At 42.8% G+C, this 13061-nt stretch overlaps 1 protein-coding gene across 1 annotated transcript in view; it reads right to left on the bottom strand.

The window, feature by feature from the left end:
* Positions 1–13061, bottom strand: part of DNAH6 (dynein axonemal heavy chain 6) — a 256202-nt gene that overhangs the window by 33001 nt on the left and 210140 nt on the right. The window contains exons 62-63 of the mRNA XM_075562653.1: positions 9993–10162; positions 7072–7262 (exon numbers count right to left, since the gene is read on the bottom strand). Of these exons, the coding sequence (XP_075418768.1) occupies positions 7072–7262; positions 9993–10162 (361 nt within the window). The remainder of the gene's footprint in view (positions 1–7071; positions 7263–9992; positions 10163–13061) is intronic.

Raw genomic sequence — 13061 nt, 5'->3', positions numbered from 1 at the left:
ACACCAATAGAGGACTGGTCAGTTTTTGTTACCCCCTTCTTGGCTATCTTTGTAGCAGCAGCAGCAGCAGCAGCATCTTTGAAGCAGCAAGAGAGAGAGAGAAAGCCCAGAACCAGCAGAAGAGCCTGTTCTGTAGCTCCGTCTGCAGTGGTGGGGCTGCTTGAGCGACAGGAGCAGCATTGAGACTATGGTGCTGTGAGAGCGAGCAGCATGTGGGCTTCCTGGTCCATGAAGATACAGGCCAATGGGCCACATGGCTAAGAGGCTGAAGTCCAGAGAGGGACTCATTTTCTGACTGTAGAGGGGTTTGGTTGTGAATGGCTGTATCCTTACTGTGTACTGATCCTGACTTGTGCCTATTGATTTGCCTAGTAACACCCCTTCCCCAGACCCCAATAACTGTGAGTACTGTCTGTGTGACCATTACAGTGAATGATCAAAGCCTGCATAGAAGTAGACTGTCCAGGGGCACGGTCAGTGTCACAGTAGGTAAAGAAGGACTTGCCTCCAGCAAGTCTGGCTCCTGCATCGTGACAATAGGGAACCCAGAGGCGGCCAGGTAATGGCCCTCCATTCATTTCCAGCATGGACAATTCAGTGGCTTCCAGTAAATTTACAATACTGTGAGGTTACCACTTTTATCTAGTTCCAGAACATCATCATCATCATCATCATCATCATCACACACACACACACAAACAATAATAAACAAAATCCATACACATTAAGCAATTAATCATTCCCCATATTCTCTCTCCCTAGTCCCCAGCACTAATCACTAATCTGCTTTCTATCCTGATGGCTTTCTGAATATTTCATGTGAACGGAATCAAACAATATGTGAACTTTTGTGTCTGGCTTACTTACCTAGCCAAATATTTTCAAGGTTCATTTGTGTCATAACATGTATCAGTACTTCATTTTCATGGCCAAGTACTATTTCATTGGATGGACATGATCACATATTTTACATTTAACTATTGATGCACATTTGAGTGTTTTTTTCTTCCACTTTTTGACTACTCAGTAATGTTGCTTTGAACATTGATTGATATGTGAGTTTCATTTGAATACTTGTTTTCAGTTCTTTTTCTATATAGACCCAGAAGTGGACTGTCTGGGTCCTAGGGAACCATAAAACTATTTCCATAGGGATTGTACAATTTTACATTGCTAATTGTAGTACACGAGGATCCCAATTTCTCTGCATTTGCACCATCACTTACTACAATATATTTATTCATTACTATTAAAATTCCAGTGGGTGTGAGGTGGGACTTCACTGTGGTTTTGATTTGTATTTCCCTAAAAGCTAATAACACTGAATATCTTTTCATTCCATTGTCAGCTATTTCTATATCTTCTTTGGAGAAAAGTATATTGAATGCACTTTGACCAGTTTTTAAATCGGATGATCTCTTAGTTTGTTAAGTTGTAAGGGTCTTTTACATATTCTAGATAATAGAATCTTATCAGATATATAAGTTGCAATCATCACAGCCCATTCTATTCTTTGTGTTGTCTTGTCGTTTTCTAGATACTGCCCTGCAATGCACAAGGTTTTATAGTCTTTTAAAAAAATCATTTTATTGGGGGCTCATGCAACTCTTATCACAATCCATACATACATCAATTGTGTAAAGCACATTTCTGTAAGGAGATGTCCAGTGGCCTACAAGTGGGCTTTGGGTTTCCACTCCGCATCCCCCACCTCATTCACTGTGGTAAGATTTTTTGTTCTGATGATGCCTAATACCTGATCCCTTTGACACCTTGTGATCACACAGGCTGATTGGCTTCTTCCATGTGGGCTTTGTTGCTTCTGAGCTAGATGGCCACTTGTTTACCTTCAAGCCTTTAAGACCCCAGATGCTATTATCTTTTGATAGCAGGACACCATATGCTTTCTTTGCTATTCTGTTGTCTTGTCTTACACTGCCCGGCGTCCCCCTTCACCCACTTTTCTGTTGTCCATCCCCCAGGGAGGAGGCTATATGTAGATCCTTGTAATCGGTTCCCCCTTTCCATCCCACCCTCCTTCCACCCTCCCAGTATCACTACTCTCAGCACTGGTCCTGAAGGCATCATCTGTCCTGGATTCCAGGTTTTATAGTCTTATGAAGTTCATTTGGTCTGTATTTAATTCATTATTTTATTTTGTTCCTTGTACTGTACCCAATTGCCAAGCCTGAAGTAATTTGCACTTTTTTTTTTCAAAAAGAGTTTTACAGTTTTTGTTTTTATATTTCAGGCTATCATCTATTTCAAGTTAATTTTTGTGTATGGTTTGAGTTACAAAAGTTTATCCATTTAAACGTTGATGGAAATCCCGGCCGGTCCTGGGCTGTCCTCACAATTGTTGTGTTTGAATGCATTCTTACAAACACTGTGTCTGTCCGTCCAGCTCATTGAGGTCCTTCCTTTTCCCTCTGCTGCAGGATGTCCTTCTCCAGGGACTGGTCTCTCCTGACAACTTGTCCAAAGTACGTGAGACAAAGTCTCACCATCCTTGCCTCTAAGGAGCATGCTGGCTGTACTTCTTCTACGATAGATTTGTTTCTTTTGGCAGTCCACGGTACTTTCAATAATCTATGCCAGAACAGTAATCCAATTGACCCAGCACCATTTGGAGAAAACACTATCCTTTTCCCTTGGGATTTTTGTGGTACCCTTGTTGAAAACTCAATTGACCACAGATGTATGGGCCTGTTTGTTACTGCTTAATTCAATTTCATTGACTTCGATGTCTATTCTTATCCCATACCATGCAGCTTGATTACTGTAGCTTTTTAGTAAGTTTTGAAATAAAGAAATATGCATCTTTGTTCTTTTATTTTGAGATTGTAATTTGCTTTTTGGAGTCCTTTGTGTTTCCATGAGAATTTCAAGATCAGCTTGCCAATGGTTGAAAAATTATCAGCCTAAATTTTGATAGAGATTGCATTAATTTTATAAAGCCACCTAGGCAGGGTTACCATCTGTGGTAGCAGTTACACCATTTCATGTCAACTTGATAAATAAGAATGAAGGGGTGGAGTCTAGTCTGTCAATCAGGTCACAGCTTGGTGATCCCTCCTGGTGGGCGTAGTCTTCTCATGAGGATTCTGGGACTTCTTCTCTTCCTCCCGAGGGGCAGGACACACTCTCTGCTTCACATTCCTGTGGACAAGTCACATGGAACCATGCTGATGGCAGCCAGAACCCTGGAGATACGTCTACCGTCATTGGATCCACAGAACTTTGCACCCACAGGCCTGTGATCTTCCTGCATTTGGCATCATTGCATGTGCTACGTGAGTCAAAGAGAACTTTATGGACTAGTATCGGGCATATGGGACAATATTAGACTTATAATGGACTTGATCTGGACTGAGTTGGGATGTTTTCTTAATATATAATTACTCTTTGATATAAAGCTCTTTTTTATACACGTTTCAGTATTTGTTTGGATTTGTTTCTCTAGTCAATCCAGACTAACACACCATCATAACAATATTGAGCCTACAATATAGCATGTCTTTCCATTTAAGTCTTAGATTTCTGTGAGCAATGTTTCACAGTTTTAAATATATAAGTATACAAATCTTGCAATTCCTTGGTTACATTTATTTATAAGTATTTGATTCTTTTTTGATGAATTTTAAATAGCATTGTCTTTTTAATTCCATTTTCATGTTGGAAAGGGATCATCTTTGTTATGTTAATGAGAAGGGTTAGCATTGGGTGAAGTTTGTGTTAATCTCCGTGGAGACATGAAAGAGATACACACCAAGCTGATTGGGGGGAGTCTCGAGCAGAGGGGGAAGAGATGCCAAGTCACATGGTGGTGAAGTAGGAGAAGAGGTTTAATAAAACCAACAATGATCTTCCTCCACAGCCTACAGAAAAAGAAAGCCTTCCCCCAATGCAGAATTCTAGTCTCCCAAATGGAGAAAACACATTTCTTTTGGTTAAAACCACCACCCACTTGTGATAGTTCTGTTGTAGCAGAACGAAATAACTAAGATAGCAATTACATTGCTATATGTAATTTTACTTTATTTACTTACATCACCAGAGTATTACATTTTATAACTATATCGTGTTCTTATCTAAGTAGACATCTAAGTTGGCTCCAAATTTTCACCGTGGTGGTATGAAGTTTCTACAGACGCTCTTGCGCACGGCTCCTTGTGAACACATGGCTGATGCTTTCCAAGGGCCAACGGTCAGAAACGAATGGCTGCACCCTCGCAGTGCCACCTCAGCCCTCAGTGTTGTCGTCGTCAGGTGCCGTCGCGTTGGCTCAGACTCACGGGGACCAGAAGCACAACAGAAGGAGACACTTCCGAGCCCGCCGGCCTCACAGCTGTTATGTTTGAGTCCATCGCTGCAGCCACGGTGCTAATGAATTTCCTCTGAGGGCGTCCTGTTTTCTGCTCCTCTTTTACGTTACCAAGCATGATGTTTGAAGCAGACACTGCCAAGTTGCCCTTCACAAGGTGCTTACCATTTGTTCACGCTTACCTACAATATGAATGTTTCCATAACTCCATATTTTTTTAACCAGAATTATGCCAGTTTGATTATGTGAAATGGCATCGCATCATGGTTGTAATTTATTGCCTCCTAATTACTATAGAAAAGATGCCCTGGTGGTGTAGTGGTTACAAGTTGAGCATTGATTCACAAGGTCTTCAGTTCAAAACCACCAGCTGCTCCATGGGCGAAGACAGGGTTTCTCACACCATAGTTAGTCACAGGGGCACTGACTTGATGGCAGTGAGAGTTACTACAGAGGTTGGATAACTTTTTATATACGCTTAGTAGTAGACATTTATGTGTCCTTTTCTAAGGATATTGTGGTAAATTTTTTGTTTTCTTTTCTTAATTTTTAATTTTTGTTTTCTTTTTTTCTTGTTGATTCACAGGAGTGTTTAATAATTTTGGACACAGATTCTTCTCTCTCTCTCTCTCTCTCTCTCTCTCTCTCTCTCTCTCTCTCTCTCTCTCTCTCTCTCTGTGTGTGTGTGTGTGTAGGGAGATTTTAGAACCAAAGGCAAATGCCTCGGGCCACAAATCTCAAGTCAACAGACAGGATTCATCATTCCTTATTGTTCCTCAGACCAGGGGCCCAGACCAGACTCTTCATTACACTCCGGTGTCTAACCCAGGTGGAGAGCACTTTGTGGATCCGAGCCCCCCTCTTCCAATACCTCCATGAACCTGTGTGATTTACTGTGTGTCCAAGCTCCATTTTGGAGTGGATTAAGGGAGAAAGTGGAAGTCAAGAAGACTGAGTTTTTATGAAAAAACAAACAACCCCCAAACCAAATCCCCTTCTACTAAAGGAGAGTTTAAATCAAAAGAAGATATAGTTATATAAATGGAGAAGTTTAAATTACCCACCTCCCCTCAATACTCAGCAGAGTGGAGGCTTAGAAGGAAGATGAAATTAATACAAAGCAAGAGTTAGGTACCATCTCACCCCTGCATTGATAGCAAAGGTAAAATAAAACCGAAGAGCAATGCTAGTGAGGGTGTGGAGAGCCTGGGCCCCTCCTGCCCTGCGGTTGTGACTAAGCAGCACAATGACCGTGGCTCTTCTATCAGTGGGGGCTGCGACTGTCACTCGGCCCAGCAAGCTCTTCAGTTGGCAGATAGCCTAAAGAAATAAGAGCCAAGGCACAGATAGCTAAGTATTGTATGATAATATTGTACAAAGGAAAAATATTACAGGAGACCCCTGTTATAAATGCTTGAGAAAAGGCTTTCACAATAAAAGAAACATGCTTTGATGCTCACCGGGATGACAGGGAGGGGAAGTCACAGGCTAGAGGGTAGCCTGGTGTTACCTTGGGTGAAAAGGACAGTAAAACACAACAAGGGAAGATAGGTCCAAATGAAGGGCAGGGCTAGACACTGGGAGGTTTGCAAGAGTTAAGGGCAACAGAGATCCATACATAATCCACAGATCTGACAGAGGATCTTTGTATGTTTATCTGTCTTTGCTGTGAACATATCCATGCATGCAGTGGAACATACAGGAGGCACAGTGGTGAACACTCTTCAGACCTAACTAAACCTCTTGATGGGCTGAGTTGTTGGGCCTAGGAGATGACGTCCATAGTCCTGGGGGAACCCAAGTCTATTGGCATAACCTGGGTCACAAAGACAATGTTCTGTATTCTCTCTGGACGAGTAGTGACTGAGGTCTTAAAAACTCACGAGCAGCCATCTCAGGTGCAACGACTGGTCTCTCCTATGTGGAGGAAATAAGGGCAGCGAATGTGGGAAGACACCTGGAAATGATTAGTCCAGCAGATTACTGTGTCGCACAAACATTTCTCTGGAGATCAGAAGAACTAAATGGTGCCCAACTACCGCGACCAGCTGTTCTGAGGAGGATCACAGTAGCAGGACCTGGAGAAAGTGGGAGAAAATGTGGAATAAGACTCATAATTGTAAGCGAGATCAGGCTCACTGGCCCCCAAGACGATGACCTTTAGTTTCCCTGCAGGGCTGGAATGGAATCGATCTCTGTGTTAAAATAATCAACCATATAAAATACGACGGGTCACATTTCCCCAGCAACAAAGTCCTGAGGGTTAGAAACAGGAAACACAGAGAGGAAGTGGGCTAAGGGATGGTACCCTGGGAGGGTTGATCACCTTGGTAATGGATGAGTGGAACAAAATATGTACGAATTATTGAGTGCCAAACTGACGAGATGTTTTGTACAATTTCACCCATAGAACATAACAAGTTATTATCATTATTTTTGCAGATTTGAGTACGGGGAATAAACTATAGTCATTTTACAGTTTCATTAGAGTCAAGCAATTCCACTAAATGATTGCAATTGAACATTTTAAACAACCGCCTTTTTTCTCTCATGAAACTTACACCTGCTTGTATGAACTTTGACCTCATAGTAACCACATACATATCCAAATATTAATTTAGCTGAACTTACGTTGAAGGGGTATCTGAATGTAAAAGTTACATTCAACAGGGGAAAGTACAAAGGCATGTTTTAACAAGACAACGCTCATTCCTAGTAATTATTAAAACCGTACAATGTGACCTTACCGTTCTGAAAATCCACTTTCTCGGGCAAATCTCTGGAACGCGCCCATGGGATCGGAGCCGGTGCTTAAGATGAATATCAGGGGCGTGTTGGAGGACATGTCTTGGTACAGAGTAGCCAGATCCACAGGCGGGTTCTCTATGAAACGTTTCCCAAGATTTTCTATCACAAAGTCTGTAAGAGCGAAAACCACCTGACCATTGGAAAGAGAAACATAGGAATGAAACAATATGTTAGATGAAGATTCTTCAGATTTTGATTCTAATTCTTTCTCCTCTGCACCTCAGAGCGGGGTGCCCTGTGCTTCGACACTCATTCTCTCCTGGTTGAGTTTTCTCCTCCTCTGCCGTGGGGTTGATTCCCATTCACGGCGACCCCACAGGACAGAGTAGAGCAGCCCCTTTGGGTTTCAGAGTCTTCAAATCATTATGGGACTGGACCGTATTGTTTGTCTCCCCCGGAAGAGCTGGTGGGTCGGAGCAGCTGACTTGGGGTTAGCAGATTGATGGGTAACCGGGTACCCCATCGGAACTCCTTCCGAGTGCCTCCTCCGGGCAATGTTGTGAATTTTCAAACGGACTACTTGCTGGCAGCCATGAGCCACTGGGTGAGCGTAAACGTCCCTCATTCCATCTGGCTTCATGCCGGCCGTCTTCCCAGCTTATCTCATCACCCACCTCGTCTCCACTCTCTTGCCTTCTCTTAGGCTTTACTTCAAGTGTCCCATGGTCTCTTTCTGCATTAAGATTCTCTCCCTCTATCCTGGTTTCCCTACTTCCCTGTTTCCACATTCAGTTAGGAGCTACTCTCTCCATCTCTACAGGGGGAAAAATACCCCCAATAAACAGTCCCCATCAAGCAACGACTTCCTCTCTTTGCTCTCCTTCATGTACGAACTTAACTTCCCATGTCATCTCTCCTCCCCTGAGGGCTCCCCTGGACTTCTCTTAGCAACCAGCCGCAGGCCTGATGGTCAGGATCGCGCTTGGCCATTCCTTGCATGGATGCGCTCCCTTCACTGCCTTCCTTCTAGCTTCCGACCCCAGGCCTGCTTTGTGGCTGCCTCAGTCTTTACCCAACATGGGGCCTGGTGTGAGACAGCCCAGCCTCAAAGTGTTTTGTTGTCAAAAAGTGGCATGATAAACATGGAAGCGTACCATGTCCATCGTGCGGATGGCTCTCCGAGAGGCGCGCGGTGCACCTTCCACACACGGTAAATAGCTGCCCTGGGGTACCATGAGCGTTAACACGGCCCTGTCGAAACAAATCCGAGTGCAGTTTCGGGGGGAGGGGAGGGCATCTTAAACTTGCATCAGACCCTTCTGTGGACACTGGGAAAAGGCGCTCCATGTTTGTCCATCCAAGCGAGGGCGCGTTGCATAAGGGCACCATGGTTCAGAAGAAGAAAAACCCACAAAATCCCTGCCACGGCATCCTGTCCCATTCAGAGTGGCCCTAGGGGCTGAACAGAACTGACCCTGTGGGTTTCTGAGATGGCCACACTTGTCAGGCGTTTTTAAGCTCTCCCAGCATATACCTAGGAGTGGGATTTCGTTACTTTTATTTAGAACAATTTGGATAGCATAAACATGCTTTTTGTTTGGTTTGTTTCTAGGAGGTCCTCCAATCAGTGATAATACATGACCACAGGCAATCACTGGTGATTGGTTTGTTTCTAAGATGTCCTCCAATCAGTGATAATAAATGACCACAGGCAAGCGCCGGCGGTGATGTCCTGGAGCTTCTACAGCAGCGCCAAAGTGGCAACACACTCATGAAGGGTTTTTGGACATAAAAAAGTTGGAGTTTTCGGAAAATTTCCTTTGTAAACAAAGCAAACCATGATTAATATAGAGACGGGGATTTCCACTTTATTAACAGCAGGTTATTGTATTGTTTGTTTGTATAATTTCTTAGGTGAATGAATTTTTTGTTACAAACCATTTAAAATATGCAGAAACCAAATCGGTATAAACACACCCTTTGTTCAATTCTCTTCTATTCAATATATATCCAGATTCCTGGATGATGGTTCCCCAGCCTTTTCTTTCATTATTAATTTTTTTGGGGGTAAAATACTGCTTTAGCAATAACTTCGAGACTCTAGTTCTTAAAGGCACCTCCCATATCTTCTTCCCCTATTGCCCTAACTTACAAAACCCCAAGCCCTCCAAAACCAACTTGGTCATTGGTGCAGTCTAAATAATTAAGTCTAACCTATTTGTGGGTCACTAAAAGGCACGAGGCTTTAGAAGAAAGAAGCACAACACAGCCCTCCACTGAAAACACAAAACAACAACAGACCAAGCCCGACCGCTAGAGCAAGACAGGCAGCCTGAGACCCTAGCCCAGTGTTTCCTCCAAGGCGCGAGAGCAGGGGTTCCGTAGGTGGGCTCTCCATGAGTGGGGACCGACGCCATGATAGTGAACTTGTGTTTGGTGTGCCCCGAAGGTCACTGCGGCATTATTCACAAGAGGCAGAGGGTGGGAATAACCCAGGAGTCCGTCAACAGGTTAACGCATAAGGAAACCGTGGCTCGGGCAGACAGCAGACTGTTTGCAGCTATAAAGAGACACGAAGTGGAGAGACACGACGAGCCGGAGAACAGTATGTGATGTGCAGTAAGTCACAAACAAGAGGACAAATATGGTGTGGTCTGACTCCCATGAAATATTAATAACAGGCAAATGCATAGAAAACTTATGAATGGCTACCAGGGTGTGTGGGGAGGAAGGAATGAGGAGGTATTACTGAAGATGTACTGATAGAACTCTTTGGTCCAATGAGAACCTTTAGGAAATGGGTATTGGTGACGGTTACGTGACCTAGTAAATATAATTAGTGTCACTGACTTGTACACTTAAATGGTTAGAACGGTAGTTTTTGGCTACATATATTTTACTATAATTAACAACCCCCTACCTTTTCTTCTTTACAACATTTAATAAGAATGAGCTTATTGAAAGAACTCAGTTCTGGATTCCAGGTGCTCTGTTTCTGGACCCCCTTTTCCGGGGTCAGGTCTTGCTCTTCTGACTTTGCCTTATCGTACCCTTCCCATTCCACGGGGTTAATATAAGTTTCAAAAGAGCCTGGAAACACAATGAAAAACGATTCCTTAGTCATATATATATATATGTATATGTATATATATATATAACTTTGAAATGAAATGAGTTAAATATTTTGATTCTTTAAAATATTGCTACATTTACTGTTGGTTATAACCATAAATGCAAATACATTTATGTCCCCCTTATGATTCTGTGTTGGGCTGCTAACCTCAAGGTCAGCAGTTTGAAACCACCAGCCATTCTCATAAAGAATTACAGTTGGTCACTATGAGTCAAATCACCTCAATGGCAGTGAGTTTGAATAATTTATTTATTTTTAACCCAACCAAATGTTTACATATTTAAAATTGGATCAGAAAACTAATTCCGGCAGCAAATCACTTACAAACAGACTAACAGAGGTTAGAAGTCAAAGGACACACAGAGAAACGTCAAGTAAAATGTGAGCAAAAAAAGGAGCATTGAAGGGTGGAGCGTATTATTGGGCAAATTATAATTTACAAAAAAAATTAATGGAACAAAGTAGATCGAGTTATAATAACTGAAATGCAAAATCCATAGTAAAAGACACAAATAAAATACTTCTTTGTATGTCAGATAACAGCACTAAAATCCATGACACATCACTATCTAAAGTAGAAGGAAGAAATGGGGAACACCTCACAATAGTGGTGGGAAGTAACACACAGTAGTCTTCTATGATGTGACCCTTGATCACCCCTGGAGGATGGAGCAGATCTGCCCCTGTGGGCCTCTGATACTGTGTATCTGTATAAGCGCAGAAGCCTCATCTTGCTCCCGAGGAGCAGTGGGTGGTTTCGAACTGCTGACAGCTTGTAAAACCCTCTCTGCCAACAGGCTCCTTATGAAGAACCGACTCAATGGCAGAGATCTTGGTTATGTGTTTACACATCTACAGACAAAGTCAATGGAAAATTCTAGCATATAAGTAATAAATAAATACATTGACATCAACTCATTTTCCACTCTAATAAAAATTCATGAGGTGGGGAGGGAGGAGGAAAATGAGCAGCAGATATTAAGGGCTCAATTAGAAGGCAAATGTTTTGAGAATGATGATGGCAACAAATGTACATGTTTTTGACAAAATGGATGCATGTATGGATTGTGATAAGAATTGTACGAGCCCCCAATAAAATGATTAAAAAGATAGAATCTATCACTCCGCACCCTCGCTACTATGCAACATTGATAAGAAATGGATTTGCATCTCATGGGGAGTAGTTAGCCTTCACTATAGTTAAGGAACACGAGAATTCCTGTAGTCACGGGGTGGATGGGTGCTGTTCGCCCCTCAGTCCGTTCCCCGGGGACGGGGCAGGTTCTGCAAGTTGTACATTAACAAAATAAGTGGCCTGAATTTAGAACTTTCTCCACCTGTTCTGCTGAGGATCTCCTCCGAGGAGCTAACAATGGCACCAAAGAGCTAGTGACAGAAATTTTGTGACACTCAGACTGTGGCCTTGGGGTAGAAGGCAGACTTTTATGTGATATGCGACCCCAGGGCACACCACTCCACACCAGTGTCCCTTAGTTGCAGGTGGTTACATTGTGCTGAGGGCCAGGTAGCGACTGACAATTCCAAAGGAACTTATTTCTTCCAAGGTCATTATTTATTATAGAATCACTAGGACCCAGATCAACCAGCTGGGATCTAATCATGCATAATTTAAGCGGTAAATCTCAATTACTGAGGTATGACTTAGAACCAATCAAAAACAAAATTAAGGCAATGAGGAAGCCTCCAAAGGTAAGGTAAGCATGACTTTGGAGTTAAAATTAAGCATTCCTTGCAAAGATCTAAAGCTTACTTTTGGATCACATGGACAAATCTCCATAATTCTGCAGGAGTTAAAAAATAAATTTGAAAAAAAATCTGGGCACTGAAAGAAATGAAACAGAAATGTTGTTTCAGTCTGCCGCAATGTTTGAGCCCCACTGTCAAGGATAATAGCACATGGTGCCTTTTCTACCCCCCAAAACAAATGCTCTGCAGAGTGACTTTGCCTTTCTGCCTCGGCCCTCTCCCTTTCTTCAGCCGTGTCTGCATGAGGTTCTGTCCGGCACTTTCTGCGTTGGGTCTGTCTCTAACATAGCCATCTCTGGACCCTTTCAAAGTCTCTTCCTTTTTGAATTCACTTCTACCCTTAGTTGTCTAATGTTGTAGGTCCACAATTTAAAAAAAAGTTTAATGTGATATATTTATTAAAGAGCATCTTAATTTTAGAATTCTTTATTAAAAAGCCAAACAAATATATTAGAAGCCCCAGGCATCATGCTTTGTAAAGAAAAGGGTCAGTGAAAAGGAGGAAGCTCTTCAACGGGATGGACTGACCCAGTGGCTGACCCGGTGGCTGAAACAACAGGCTCCAACAATGGTTGTGAGGAGGGCAGGGGAGCAGGCCAGGCAGGGCTTGCTTCCTGTGATGGTACGCGGTGCCACTGCGAGCGGGGCTGACTCAGCAGCACCTACCAGCATCCAGACCAGCATCCTGGAAATGTTGGTTCCCATGGACCGCATTGAGCCCCACTTAGGGTATTTAGTTAAACAGAGATTCTGTTTCAAAGTACACAACGTAGTCACTAAAAGACTAGAAATAGAACATAGGACTTCCCCTTAGTAGAGGTGGAAATAAAGGAAATAAACAAATGTAGACCATCTACCTGAAGGCAAGAGAGAAGAAAAAAACACCCACTTAATGAACTTGAAATCCAAATCGAGTAATGCTTTGGACTACTGACAGTTTGGATCAAGTGGCTATTTGTTATGGGAGGCAGTCCTAAGCATTGAAGGCTGCTTATCTGCACCCCTGACTGGACTCTCTGGATACCACTAGCTGTACCCACGTGTCTGCAGGGGACAAAATCTCCAGTTGAGGACCATTGAAATATATCA

Source organism: Tenrec ecaudatus, chromosome 11, assembly GCF_050624435.1.
Source record: "Tenrec ecaudatus isolate mTenEca1 chromosome 11, mTenEca1.hap1, whole genome shotgun sequence".
In the NCBI taxonomy this organism is placed as follows: Eukaryota; Metazoa; Chordata; class Mammalia; order Afrosoricida; family Tenrecidae; genus Tenrec; species Tenrec ecaudatus.
Note: the sequence above shows the minus strand (reverse complement) of the source record. Positions and strands in the feature narration are given on the sequence as shown.